General features: G+C 41.0%; 3 protein-coding genes across 8 annotated transcripts in view; 1 reads left to right on the top strand and 2 right to left on the bottom strand.

The window, feature by feature from the left end:
- LOC135347387 (protein NLRC3-like) overlaps positions 1–14,537 on the bottom strand; it is a 91,492-nt gene that overhangs the window by 14,962 nt on the left and 61,993 nt on the right. The window contains exons 8-18 of one of the 3 annotated variants that reach the window (XM_064545357.1): positions 3,543–3,644; positions 3,099–3,143; positions 2,988–3,032; positions 2,624–2,704; positions 2,185–2,317; positions 1,783–1,946; positions 1,578–1,679; positions 1,131–1,175; positions 1,020–1,064; positions 830–893; positions 294–603 (exon numbers count right to left, since the gene is read on the bottom strand). In XM_064545357.1, coding sequence (XP_064401427.1) covers positions 419–603; positions 830–893; positions 1,020–1,064; positions 1,131–1,175; positions 1,578–1,679; positions 1,783–1,946; positions 2,185–2,317; positions 2,624–2,704; positions 2,988–3,032; positions 3,099–3,143; positions 3,543–3,644 — 1,011 coding nt within the window. In that variant the 3' untranslated portion in view covers positions 294–418. Of the gene's footprint in view, positions 1–293; positions 604–829; positions 894–1,019; positions 1,065–1,130; positions 1,176–1,577; positions 1,680–1,782; positions 1,947–2,184; positions 2,318–2,623; positions 2,705–2,987; positions 3,033–3,098; positions 3,144–3,542; positions 3,645–14,537 lie in introns of those variants that run through there. The other 2 variants (XM_064545355.1, XM_064545356.1) reach the window with 2 other exon arrangements.
- On the bottom strand, positions 5,917–6,718 carry LOC135347405 (peptidyl-prolyl cis-trans isomerase 7-like). The gene is made up of 3 exons (XM_064545398.1): positions 6,571–6,718; positions 6,281–6,463; positions 5,917–6,053 (listed from the first exon to the last, which is right to left on the bottom strand). Exons 1-3 carry the CDS (start codon positions 6,626–6,628, stop codon positions 5,917–5,919), a joined length of 378 nt encoding a protein of 125 aa, XP_064401468.1. The 5' UTR covers positions 6,629–6,718.
- The window catches only part of LOC135347403 (probable serine carboxypeptidase CPVL), a 75,124-nt gene continuing 67,815 nt past the window's right edge, over positions 7,229–14,537 (top strand). For 2 of the 4 annotated variants that reach the window (XM_064545379.1, XM_064545376.1), the window contains exons 1-2: positions 7,271–7,445; positions 7,618–7,760. The gene's annotated coding sequence lies outside the window, so the exon portion shown is untranslated. Of the gene's footprint in view, positions 7,446–7,617; positions 7,761–14,537 lie in introns of all 4 variants that reach the window. The other 2 variants (XM_064545380.1, XM_064545378.1) reach the window with 2 other exon arrangements.

Genomic DNA, 14,537 nt, shown 5'->3' with positions numbered 1-14,537 from the left:
TGTTTACTTGACCACATACATGCAATTAAGACCCTCCTCCTTTGTCAAATTGACAATACAAGACCCTCCCCGTTTTTTTGCAACGCTATTCTTTCAATTGTTCCATCAATGATCTTTACCATATATATACTTTGTTCTTTGTCATGTGTAAACTGTTCATAATAATGTTCATCCCTGCTTCAAGTATATGAACTGCACTATATATAGTAAATCTCACAATGTCATACATGTACATGTGCATACTTATAATTATATTCTCGCATATGCCAACTTGTTATAGTAATACGGTAAAGCATGGGTCATCAACGAACATACAATACATTTTATTACATGTATAATTATATGAATTGAGCAAAGAAACACAAAATGTACAGAAGACAATAACGGTGAATGAAATGATTTTAGCTAGCTATACAGATTATTTCAGCCATGGTCTATTGGCACCGTAATTGTCCTCTCTAGCTTTAGTTCTTCTCTGTAGGGACTTGAGAAGTTCATTATGTGGTGAGGGTGCTGCCACCTGATTGGACGATGTAGAGTTGCCATGCTTACGTAATGTGTTACGTCTGTAGTTGGCCGGTCTGTATGCAGTGTTCTTCATACCTGTATATAGTACAAGCACAAGAGCGGCCGATGAATTCAGAATTGGTACACTGTCATGTATGTAGTAGCATGCATGCAAATCTATACTATAGTTCGATAGTTACAAAATACAAAATGACCCAGGGCCAAATCTACACCTAAAAAATGTGCACGCTGCTCAGTAAACTTCAGACTACCAAATTATATATACAGTCTCAAAGATACTGACAGTAGCCATTCAACTGACCGGAAATGATCTCTTCAATAGCTCCGTCGTAGATCTGAGGCAGTACGTCCACACCCTGATCATCCTGTACACACAAGCAAGCAGGTTCTCAGTTAATATATAGACAGACAGAACATTCTCAGTTGATATTTAGACAGCAAGTGATTATTATTCCAGAGATATTCTTATACCAGGAGAGGGTGTTGTTTACCTCTGATAAGGAAGTGTCATCCACGCAAGGTAATACACACAGTTGCTATAATGGAGGAATGAGAGAATGTGTTAACAGAATGATTGATGTATGCTCTTGTGATATACTTACAGCTTGTCTGATGGCTATCTTGGCAAGGTTGTCACTGTTTGCTTTCTGTATAGAGATAAAATATCATTCACCATTCAAACTGTACTGTATACCACACCCACACACTGTACATGACTGCACTTAGAAACACTAAAATACAAATACATACGGGAAAGAGGAACCAACATTATTTTGACAAAGGTTTGAAACAATTTCTTTGGACAATGTATAAACAAAGGTGAACATGTTGTTTGTAGATAATCAGTCGCCCTCATCTCCCCTGAAGCATATCAAACAGGAAACCACCACAGACCACTAAAGGTGATTGATGGTATCAGCAATAGTTGTAGGGTCAACTGCTGGTTACCTAGGGCAGTATACTAGAAAGACTGATCTCATGACATGCCAACATCTATCCTACATGTCAATGCACAACACTCGTTATTATAATTATAGTAAGAAAGTTACTCTGAAGTTTGTGACGAATCTGTGCAGAACGGGGAAGATGGAGTTGGGTTGACTCAGTTTAGCATTTTCTCCAAAGTATTGCACAACTTCTCCGAACGCCTCCTACAAAATGAGGTTTACATGTGGTGTGATCGATAAGCAATTGGTAATTACATGTACATGTACGTAATAACGATGTATAATAAAATCTTAAAGCTGAGCTGACCTTGGCAGTCTCCAATCCTTTCTCCAGCTTGGTGACCTTAGGCTCTGCCTCCAGACAGAAGGTCTTGAGGGCAGTGTTCTGTTTATTGTTGATGAGCTCTCCAGTCGCTTCCTTTATCCCTTTACTGATCTGACGGAAGTCGGCCATGAGTAGGTCCAAAGAGACTGTGTGGGTGTGTGAGGTGTGATGTGTGTGTGTGTGTGTGTATGTGTGTGTGTGTGTGTGTGTGTGTGTGTGTGTGTGGAGGTGGTGTGTGGATGGGGTGACAAAAATCAATGTTTTACAGAGCATGTCTATTGATAAAAGCCAGAGAGACAGTGATTCAAAGTACATGTACATATAATTCCAAGGCGGTTTAGAGCTAATGAAACAAGAAGCTGATGATAGACACTATTTTCTCACCAGGTGCAGCTTTATCCAGGTATGTGAGCTCATGGACAAATCCTAACAGCAAGGGAAACTTGTCTCGTATCACTCCTGCTACGTAGTGCATCAGTGTTACCGTGTGGTCACTAGGGGCCTTAGAATCACGCAGCTGCATGGGAGGAGGTCACACATACTGATACACCGTATAACGCGGAACTTTTGAGAGGCTTTATTTTTGTTGTTTTTGTGTATTCACGAAAATTAAATGTGCAAAGATTAAAGGCGTGGCTCCGGTAAGCAGTTATCCATTCCACGAAATGTAAGTATCTCGAAAATTTCACGCTATACAGTATAATCATGCTCGTGGCCTATATGGTTTGCTGTACATGTGTATGCATGAGAAAAAGTTAACCCATCCACAAACAGTCATAATTTATTGTCTGTTAGAGTGAATCAGTTTGTGTGGCCAGCTCACCATGTCCAGAGAGGCCACCTTGAACCCGTACACTCCGCCCCTCTTACTGCTGTTCATGTAGTTGCCAAACGCTAGAATTATCTGCGCAATAAGATACATAGCAAGAGTAAACCACAACCAAATGAGAGCAGAAAGCAAGCTACAAATTATTAATAGAATGTTGCTACAAACATGTACATGCATATACATGTACGTAGAGTCACACTGATATTAATTGTTGGCACAAGAGGAGGAAAGGCAGTAGAATGTAGTCTGAAAGGTATAGGGGGATTCTAGCCCTCCCCCGGAGCCCCCATGCTTTCTATGACGCTGTAACAAGCAAGTACGGGGGCCAATAACAAGTGAAAGTGAATGTCTTGTTTACCTCTGATAAGGAAGTGTCATCCACGCAAGGTAATACACACAGTTGCTATAATGGGGGAATGAGAGAATGTGTTAACAGAATGATTGATGTACGCTCTTGTGATATACTTACAGCTTGTCTGATGGCTATCTTGGCAAGGTTGTCACTGTCTGCTTTCTGTATAGAGACAAAATATCATTCACCATTCAAACTGTACTGTATACCACACCCACATACTGTACATGACTGCACTTAGAAACACTAAAATACATATACATACGGGAAAGAGGAACCAACATTAATTTTGACAAAGGTTTGAAACAATTTCTTTGGACAATGTATAAACAAAGGTGAACATGTTGTTTGTAGATAATCAGTAGCCCTCATCTCCCCTGAAGCATATCAAACAGGAAACCACCACAGACCACTAAAGGTGATTGATGGTATCAGCAATAGTTGTAGGGTCAACTGCTGGTTACCTAGGGCAGTATACTAGACTGATCTCATGACATGCCAACATCTATCCTACATGTCAATGCACAACACTCATTATTATAATTATAGTAAGAAAGTTACTCTGAAGTTTGTGACGAATCTGTGCAGAACGGGGAAGATGGAGTTGGGTTGACTCAGTTTAGCATTTTCTCCAAAGTATTGCACAACTTCTCCGAACGCCTCCTACAAAATGAGGTTTACATGTGGTGTGATCGATAAGCAATTGGTAATTACATGTACGTACTCAACATTGATGATACCATTTGAAAGGTCTCTTTTTAAGCTGTCAAAAACCCCCAAAATAGTTGAAATTGAATGCAGGTTATGGCAGCTGAAAGAGTCCTCAAACCATTGATTAAACGGAGGGGGGATGAAGTTGGTATGTAATAGACGGACTATAATTATAACACGAGTGTAGGGTCCAATTTGTCTGACAAAAGCGTGGGCTATAATTAGGGTATACGTTGGTATAAATGTTCGCGGTAGATGCTTAATCAGCGAAAACCATGAACATTTATACCCTCGAAATATCCCCGCTATACGGTAGCTAGGGAAATACTGAATGGAAGGAGGTACCTACAGACAACACTGATATTATAGGGAAGTACTGAATGGAACTTCTTGTTGTTGTTAAACTGCGAGAAAGTTGCATAATATTTACAAATCACAAAGCAAATAGAAATTAAGCATATACATGTACAGTGTATATACACACACGGTACTGTAGTTTTGTCGGACCTACTTTGTATCATTCTTTCTCTCCTCCCTGACGGGTGAGGGTGTCCTACTGCGCTGGTACAGCCACGACTTGTTAGCTTCATCCTCTAGCTCGGGAGGAAAGGGAGGCTCCTCCTCATCAACCATCGTGGAGGTCACATGATCATCACCTGACAACACAGAGCTCTCCTCTGAGTCAGACCTGGGAAAAACATTAACGTGCAATAAACCTACGTAGAAATTCACGGGTGTATTTATACGTAATTTTTTCAGATTGTGATAATTATTTTTAATACTCACTGTGGAGGCTTCTTTTTCTTTTTCGTTTTTAATTTCTTCTCCCTACGCCTCTTTTTTCTTTTCTCCTTCTTTACAACCTTCCCCTTCTTGTGTTTCTTACGTCTATTGCTCCTCTCATCGCTGGAGCTTTCTTCACTCTCAATCTCAGAGGATGACTCATCATGGCTGGTAGACTCTGCTGACAACTCCACCACTGCTCTCTTCTTGACCTTCTTAGCTGTTTGTGGAATTAACAGAGAGTGTTAGATAACTGGGCGTGTATTTAGTACGCTACATTAGTGTAGGCATAGAGACCAGTGCTGGTTACACATACCATAACTATAACGTAGATTGGCCAAGCGTTAAATAAAGCATCTTTGAACGGCCATAACTTTAGTTCTGTTGGTCCAATAACGTAAATTTTATGATATTTTGAAAGCTTAGATCAAACTTGTTAAGATGGTGTCTTAAAATCAAAAGTCTATTTTAGGTCTGTTTTTGCAAAATACCATGAACTATAGCCCATGGTATTTTCCAGAAATTATGGCGCGTTCCAAATTTAAGAATTAAACACACCATCTGAAAGAGCTTTTTTTAGAAAATTATAAAATCGATAACATTGGACAATCGAAACTCTATTTAAAAAGCCAATTCTAGTACTCTAAAAATTATTCCAAGGATTGGAGGTAGAATTGGAGACAATTGGAATGCAATTAAAGTCATCTGGGAAGGCAGTTAAATACGACCTTTTGACCCTGACAATCATGCATTAAGGAAATGACCTCTCACCTTTAGAGACTCGTACCAGCTCCCCTGAGTTGACAATCCTGACGTCAGTGTAGGGTCGATAGTTCGTGTCTACCTTCTGATTCTCCATCTCTGTCACAAACTGTACTCCACTGATCACATGACCAAACACCACATGAATGCCGTCAAGGTGGGGGGCAGGACGAGTGGTACTATGAGAGGGTGGGGGGTAAGAATATAATTACTGTTATAACGACACTGGTATACAAACTACATTCTGTATACTGTATACTGGGTATTCGTTCAACTAGAAAACGGTGAGTTTCGTGAAATTTTGTGTAGGTCAGCTTGCCCACGAAAATAACGAATATTTACTTTATGAAAATTACCCGCTATACGGTATACAAGATGAACATACACAGCTGCAAACACAACTATCAGACTTCAAGCTCAGGGCAATAATTATCTTATGGAGACAATTACAGAGGCTTTACACGCCTACAGATCTAGACCTATACATAGGGGGATAAGAAACATTCAATTTACACTAGAGCACTAAAGTGCAAACCCTCGGCTGGTGACATGATTAGGTCTCCTCTGCCAGATGTTTTAATTCCGGATGGTAGCATTTCATACTATAAATATAAGTGCAGCTAAGATGGTAGTCTCACACACACACACACACACACACAGCTATTATCCGCCCAATCTCTCACATGAAGAACTGAGATCCGTTGGTGTTTGGTCCCTTGTTGGCCATTGAGAGGAGGAATGGTTTCTCGTGTTTGTGCTGGAACGCCTCATCCTTGAACATGCCACCATAGATGGACTCCCCACCCGTTCCATCACCTGTGTGAGGTGTGTGTGGGGGTGGAGGTGTGTGTGTGGGTGTGTGTGTGGAGGGGGGATGAAACACAAAGATTGTCCAATTGTCTTCGGGAAAACTACTGAAGATGTGTAGTACCCTTGTGTGTACATGTAATTAACTTACGACTAAAAAAATTTAAGCATCGTATTTTTTCACACTTAGGTACATAATACTATCACAAATGACATGATACAATGTCCATACTGACCGCAGCTGAAGTCTCCTCCCTGTACAATGAATCCCTTCACTATACGGTGGATGGGTGTGCCCTTGTAGTGTAGTGGCTTGAACGTGCTCTTGCCCTCCCCCCTCTCACCCGTACACAGACACCGGAAGTTCTCCGTTGTCTTGGGAACCACATTACTATATAACTCAAACACAACCCGCCCAGCTGAACAAGAGAGGAAGAAATACTTTTTACGACAGTCGCATATTAAAATGTCTACTAGATCTAGTACAGCTTGATTATACAGCCAAACCAACACATCCATAACTTACTTGCCACTCCATTGATAGCTATGTCAAAGAAACATCGTGGAAGAGGAGCAGGCATCATGAAATTAGGCTATCTTCATGGCTTTTACCACATGGCAGTTGGGCGTTGCTGTTGGATTGGACTGATACGCCCATCTAGCCCATAATTGTGATCTACCATTGTTTCATTAATGATCTTTACCCTAATAAAGTATAATTAATTTTTATCACAAATACAGATTTAGTACACAACAATGCATCTTCAAATTTAATCACAACAATTAACACTAGACTACAAGTCAGAACAGAGAATCTTGTGCCTTGTTTTAATACTTGATACGTACCTTTGACCATACAGTAGAACCTCGATTATCCGGCCCTCGATTATCCGGAACCTCGATTATCCGGCTTGGCAGTTTTCTTTTTAATCAGATTACATAATTCAGAAAATGGGCGTGTCCCTCAAATGCGCATGCGCGTTTCAGCTGTTACCATGGAGACATGCCTGCTTTTCTTTTGCGCATGCGCAGACAACATGTGGCACTGCTGTTCATCAATAAAGTGGGTGGATCAAGGCGTGGTTTATCTATTCGATTATCCGGCATATTCACTTATCCGGCCAGCTTCTGGAACCAAGGTGTCCGGATAATCGAGGTTCTACTGTACTGGCATACATATACAAGACCCTCCCCGATTTTTGCAACGCTATTCTTTCAATTGTTTCATCAACGATCTTTACCGTATATGACAATTTGGCCTCAAGTGTGCTCTCCAGTCTTGTTTTATGGCTGAAGTTGCTTCTACTGAGCAGCTCCCAGTGAAACTGGGTCAGGAATACCGAGTCAAACTGGGCAAGAGCTTCACCTTCCCCAGGGAGAACGCCTATCACACCATCAAACGTGAGTCAGAGTTTCTCCAATTTCTACCATACTAAAAAAATAATATTGCTACATACATAGAGTTCATCTCCTTCAGTGAAGGATTATATAAACCAGTATGGTAGGAAGACTGTAGTGGCGTGTCTCCACCCCCTTAGTCTTAATATAATGTCTAACACATGTATTTTTTCAGCCGAATTTTACCGAGTCATTTAGTGACTGACATTGGTGGCCACTGTATCAGATGACTTGAAGCCACTGTCAGTGGATCCCACAAAGTCTGGTAAACTGGGAGTGGTTGGTGATGAAGTGAACGTACAACTACCAGTAGTACAGGTGAGGGGATAGCTGTAGCTTAGCACACTGGGGTACTGTACAACTAGCCCAGCATCATATCACACACTATTTGCTATCTCACAGCAACTGAGCTAGATCTATTAGTAGGTTTCTAGGGAGCAAACTTAATAAGCAAGTACATGTAGTTGTGTAGTTATAATTATGAGCTCTCCAATCATCTATTTTATTGTGAGGCATGTTTGCCAATAGAGAGGTGGCCTCCTAACACAGTCAGGTCCAAACACATAATTATATGCTATGGAGATGTTGAGTGGCTGTATTATAGAGGGTGACTACAATAGACAGGTTTGACTATAACTACAATCATTCTGCCCCCCTCCACTTCCACACAGGCTGAGTGGACTGATGATGTGGCCCAGTTCAGAGGATCCAAGAAGCCTGTCACTAAAGAGTGTGTGCTCATCATAGACACTGTGTCTGGGGAGGCAGTACTGGAGAGGATCAGTAACAACATCCAACTCAAGGCCATCAGGTTATTAGTAGGACACTCAGGCAGAGTCAAGTGTATTATGTGTGTACACTAACCACTAGGACACCCTCTATAATTATTACAGCCCAGGTTAATGGAGTTGCTTGCTTACAATTATAGACAAAATCTACTGTAGCAAAAGTCACTAAGGGCACCAAAGTGTAATAGCTCCCCAATGGTTTGGGGACTCTTCAGCTGCCATAACTTGAATTCTGTGTATCCAATTTCAAAGATTTTCTGATTTTCTGAAAGCTTAGAAATAGACCTTTCAAATGGTGTCATCAAAGTTCATATTTAAGAGATAAAAGTTTTTACCAATTTGGCAATACCATGGACAATAAATAGCCCATGGTCCAAAGGCGAAAAATGACAAATTACGACCCCAACGAAAGTTTGGATTTAAACACACAATTTGAACGGTCTCTTTGTACGCTTCAGAAAATCATAAAAATGTTGACATTGGATCACCAGTACTGAAGTTATGGCTGTTGAAAGATACATGTATGTTTAACTACAACCCCCCTCCGTTTATTCAATGGCTCTTTCATCTGCTATAACTTGAATTCCGGGTATCCAATTTCAACGCTTTTCTGATTTTCTGAAAGCTTAGAAAGATACTTTTCATATTTGAGAGATAAAAAAGCAATCTTATTTCTGCTGCTACCCCTCACACACACCACGCACACACACACACGCACACACACACACACACACACACACACACACACACACACACCACATCTATTTAATGCCTGTTCCCCATTCCCAACACTCCCATCACCACCACAAAACCTCTAGACAATTCCTGAGGTTTATTATCATAAAATCACCTCAACCAAGCAACCTACATTTATACAGATAAGACACCCACCCACACACACACACACACACATACAGGGACGGACGCAAGTGATGATGAATGCGTACGCTGACCTTGTGTTTCAGTTTGGAATGGCTGACGAGAACCAAGCCACTTACGTTTATTCAAGGACCAACACGGCTGTGCAGTACATGCTGAATGGTTTTACGATGGCTTCAAGGTACACACACTATACACAGCATCAGAACTCTAGTCACAGAGGCAACTCTAGTACTCAGTACCTGTACAGGAACCAACTACTGAAGCCACTGACTAACTACAATGTATGTGCATCACGTACCCCCTCTCGTCCACCAGGGTTCAGTACCTAGCAGTTAGTGAACATTGTAGCCAGCTGTGTGCTTGTCTAAGCTATTACTCAACGCAGCTGTTACGGTTTATTCGGTGGCCAATTCACAGAAGCTAAGAATCCAAAATCCATTTCACATTCTCAAAGTAGGTATAACATGTTTGTGCCGACTGTTGCAGATTTTTGATGCTCTGCTCAACAGAGATCTGATACCGTATCCTACGTACTTGTACAACATCACTGGATCCACCAACTACTACAACATTCTCAGGACCTCGCTAGGTACACGTATGTTGATAGAGTATGTCAGAAAGTTTTGGATAGAAGTATACAGTCCTGTTTGGAGTGGTATATACTCTTTTTACCTATACGTAGTGTACTGAACATTCTACTGTATTATTTATCTTATGTTGGTACATACTTAACCAGTGTTTGGTTAAAGGGCTCTTGTTTGAGTAGCTAATTGAATTTGGGAATCTGTACAAGTTAAGTTGTGCGTATGGATTGAATTTGGGGAAGTCCTGGACTATACAATTATCTCTATTGTGGTCATGTACTGTGTTAGAGGACATTGAGAAGCTGTGTGCATGGCAAATAATGGCAAGAAAGATTAGCAGTAATACATGCTGCCCCTCCCCCAAGCCATAGTCTAGCCTGCCACCCTGTTTGAACTTTACACTGGGGAAACACTGACTTAAGTATTGTAGGGTGTTGTTGAAATGTCATGCCCTGGGGTGATTGGTTTCTCCCTGTGTGTATACTTGTGTAAGGAAACCAATCTATAGCTGTCACCCCTTGCAAGGGCAGACCAACAGTGGCTATAATAAAGAGGTGGCCTGGTTCAAACACATGCTATATGGAGACTCTGAAGCTTGCTAACCTGGCTGTATTGTAAAGGGTGCCTGATTATAGGCTGACCACAATAGACAAGTTTCACTGCATTTAATTTAGTTACAGTATATATAAGAACTGTAGAGGGAAATTGCTGACATTGTGGTCATGTAAATTGATTATTTAAGACAGTTCTTCACATGCAATATTTCTTATTTGTCCAGCCTCCCCTGATTTTAACTGCTACGTTCCCTTCATCAACACCACTGTCATCAGACGAGCCATTCACGTCGGCAGTAGTCTCAGCTATGGCTCTCAGTCTGAAGACGTGGAAATGGCCCTTAGAAAGCTGAGGTGGACAGATTAAAGGTTGCTAGTTTTGTATATTATGTTCTTACACACTGACACACACATATTTCATATTCATCACTTCTTGTTCTCACCCCCCCCCCCCCACACACACACACATTTCTTGTTCTCACCCCCCACACACACATATTTCTTGTTTCCCCCCCACACACACACACACATCTCTTGTTCTCCCCCCCCCCCCCCACACACACACGCATTTCTTGTTCTCCCCCCCCCACACACACACACGTCTCTTGTTCTCCCCCCCCACACACACACATTTCTTGTTCTCACCCCCCACACACACACACACATTTCTTGTTCTCATCCCCCCCCACACACACACACACATTTCTTGTTCTAATCCCCCCCACACACACACACATTTCTTGTTCTCACCCCCCACACACACACACACACATATTTCTTGTTCTCACCCCCCCACACACACACACACACATCTCTTGTTCTTATCCTGTTCTTATCCCCCTACACACACATATTTCTTGTTCTCACCCCCACCCCACACACATGCACCCACATATTCTTGTTCTCACCCTCCCCCCCTCCACACACACACACATTTCTTGTTCTCACCCCCCACACACACACACACACACACATTTCTTGTTCTCATCCCCCCCCCCCACACACACACATTTCTTGTTCTCACCCCCCACACACACACACACATTTCTTGTTCTAATCCCCCCCCCCCACACACACACACATTTCTTGTTCTCACCCCCCCCCACACACACACATCTCTTGTTCTTACCCCCCCCCCAACACACACACACATTTCTTGTTCTCACCCCCACCCCACACACACCCACATATTCTTGTTCTCACCCTCCCCCCCTCCACACACACACACATTTCTTATTCTCACCCCCCCCCCACACACACACATATTCTTGTTTTCATCCCCTCCCACACACACACATTAAAGGTTTCTAATTTTGTTATATTCGGGTTAACTCTAACCCTAACCCCCACACACACATTTCTCCCTTCACAGATAGGAGATGATGTTGCCGGGTATGTGAGGACAGTGAACAAGTTTATGCAGGTGGTCGTGAGAGGGGGTGGGCACATTCTCCCGTTTGACCAGCCGGAGAGAGCACTCAACCTCATCCAGAACTTTGTGAACATGCAATAGCCTATTATAATTATGTTGTCTGGAAATGATCATGCTTCAAGTATAAGGATAAAAATGAAATCTAGTCGTGTCATTTAATATGTTGTTTGAAGAGAAGATTTTAATTACCAAATCAACGAAACGATCAAAAACAATTGCTATTAGAGACATAAATAATTATGGAGTGTATAATTATTGTACAGAGTTTATACTCTCTGCCCAATGGTACACAAAAATATACTGTACATGTATAAGAAAGATAGCCACCGATTGGGAAGACTTATAAGATTTAGTATACAAATAACAACAATATTACTTACACCAGACTACTAAACAAGAGTCATTATATACTACATATTATAATAATCAATCCGGTCAGTCACAAACACAATTCTTTGTCTGACATCAACGTACTCGGGACATGTGACAATGTTCTTTTTTGTCTTCTTAGAAGTGCGGAATTCTTTCAGTGTTTTGTTTTCCAACAGCCCCCTGACAATTGGAGAGCACTCGATCGGTGATCTCAGCATTGAGGTGAAACACCTTTAGAGTCTTGTTCTTGGCTAACACATTACCAGCAGCTTCAGCCTCTTCAGTGGTAACAGTGTACGGTATAAAATCTATTTACCAGTGTGGCACATACAGACGGAGTATCAGGTGTTTAACTGTATTGTTTTCTCTCAATGCTTCCAAAACGGGTACTGCCCTTTGCAGCTCACTAGGAAGTTTAGGGAAAATAGTAAATTGCAAAAACCCACTTGAGATAAGTGTAACAGTTTACATAAGTAAACCACAATACTAAGGGACCAAGTTTAAATTTTGGAATAGACCAGATCTTTATGTTTTGTTGTTGTAGTTTTTCACGCTATTTGTTGCAGCTCACGTAAGCTCACGTGAAGTTTTGGCAAAATAGTATTACTGTAAAATGCAAAAAAACCACTGTGTAACAGTTTACAGCTAAACCACAACTTGGCCAAATCTCTATCTATAAGTACTAAGTTTGGGCTGTAGAAGTAGCTTGATTACGACATAACTGCCTGTTCGTCTAGCTATTTTTTGTTGACTGAGAAACAGCCTGCTGCTGAACCAGTCTCCAATTCTCTGCCACAATGACATAGTACACCACTTAACTCCTCTTGATAAGGATTAGTTTTGCATGGTTATACCCAACTATAGTAGTTTATGCTGAAAACTGTACTAAGGTATATACTATATACCACATATAAAGATCTGAATCTTCTGTTCCAAAATTTATACTTTGTCCCTTGTGGTTTACTTGTGTAAACTGTTACACTTATCTCAAGTGGTTTTTTGCAATTTACTATTTGCTCCAAACTTCCAAGTGAGCTGCAAAGGGCAGTAGTAGATCCATTAGCAACTGCTTACAAAACGTAATGAATTGTAGAGTTGTATTATGAAACATATGGGCCAGTTCAAAATCATTTAGTGAAATACCTAGTGGAATAGTAGCTGGTAAAATAGTTAGCTTAGTTAGATATGTGCTTGCAGTCCCTGCATTAAATGACTTAGTTTACTTTTGAAACCCCTATAATGCAGTTTCAATTCTTCTAGAGATGTGTCTGTCTGTAGATACTCACCAATAGCTTCATCAAAATAGCAGTCAATGTTACATATAAGTGTAAGGCTTTTAATGGAATGTATTCGATTGTCTTTGAGAGAACGTAAAACCTCACAGGCATTATCACGACAATCCAAAGTTAGTGATTGCAAGTGTTGGTGGGTAAAGAAATATTCAAATCGGCCCTTTATTTCACTTTGGATATCGAGTTCTTTAAGTATCAGACAATTGAGTAGAGTACTAAAAAGCTGCTCAGATTGTGCGGGGGTCAACTCAACACGGCGAGAGTATCGCATATATTGTAAGCTTAGTTTCCAGTGGCTTAATATTGAAATTAAGTTTTTGAAAGTTGAAAAAACGATATCTTTTGTTTGAAACGTTGCTTTTGCTTTGATATTGGTAAATGAATGTTCAGACAGTAAATTATGTGGCAAGATTTTTGTGTTGTTCCTTTTTAACTCAGTCACGTTCAATCCATTCAATGAATTTAATTAAGTAGCCACAAAAATTCAGCCAACCATGTGCTTGGAGGCAACAAAGAACAATAAAAAAGTAATTTCAATATTTCATTGGATAATTAGAGAAATAATGGCCATAATGACTACCATTTTTCGTGGGGTAAAATATTCGTTATTTTCGTGGGCAGGCTGACCTCCACGAAATTTTATCTTAGGCGTGGCTTATCCCTTTCCTTGGCAATCTGTTGTAGAAATTACAACAATGGATAAGGAATCGTTATGATGAATTAGATGAAGTTGTATGTGAGCTCCTCCCTGACAAACAAACTGTAGTCTAGGTAACGGCCTTATCAGTCAAGTAGGCTAAAAATCTGTGTCCTTTGATGTAAGCTTTGATGTCTCTTTGTGCATATGTAAAAAAAAAAAGAAACCTTTGACTAGCTAGGAAGAGTAGCAGCAGTAGTAGTAGTAGGAAGAGTAGCAGTAGTAGTAGTAGCAGTGCAAGCAGGACTAGACTAGATTAAAAAGTTGGTGGAAAGAATAACTGACCGTTTGGACGTCACCTGGCTGCCAGACTTTCATCTGGACTCTTCCCCCTGAGTAGCTGGCCTTTCTCTAAGCCACAAAACTGAGCAAGAAGCTGAAGAAGCAGCTAGACAGAGACATGTACCTAGCCTTGAGAATTGGGAGGCGTGGCTCAACTAGTTAGCCCAGCCCAGAGGAATTGTTACCGTGGGTACTGAACAACCGTAGAAGTA

This window comes from Halichondria panicea, chromosome 14 (genome assembly GCF_963675165.1).
Source record: "Halichondria panicea chromosome 14, odHalPani1.1, whole genome shotgun sequence".
Taxonomy (NCBI): Eukaryota; Metazoa; Porifera; class Demospongiae; order Suberitida; family Halichondriidae; genus Halichondria; species Halichondria panicea.
The sequence above is the reverse complement of the archived record's forward strand: the minus strand, read 5'-3'. Positions and strand labels throughout refer to the sequence as shown.

Coding starts and splice junctions, on each gene's coding strand:
- LOC135347405 (XM_064545398.1), bottom strand. CDS start 6,628: ATGATGCCTGCTCCTCTTCCACGATGTTTCTTTGACATAGCTATCAAT. Junction 6,464..6,570: donor AGCTATCAATGGAGTGGCAA/GTAAGTTATGGA, acceptor TCTCTTGTTCAG/CTGGGCGGGTTGTGTTTGAG. Junction 6,054..6,280: donor GGGAGGAGACTTCAGCTGCG/GTCAGTATGGAC, acceptor CACCTCACACAG/GTGATGGAACGGGTGGGGAG.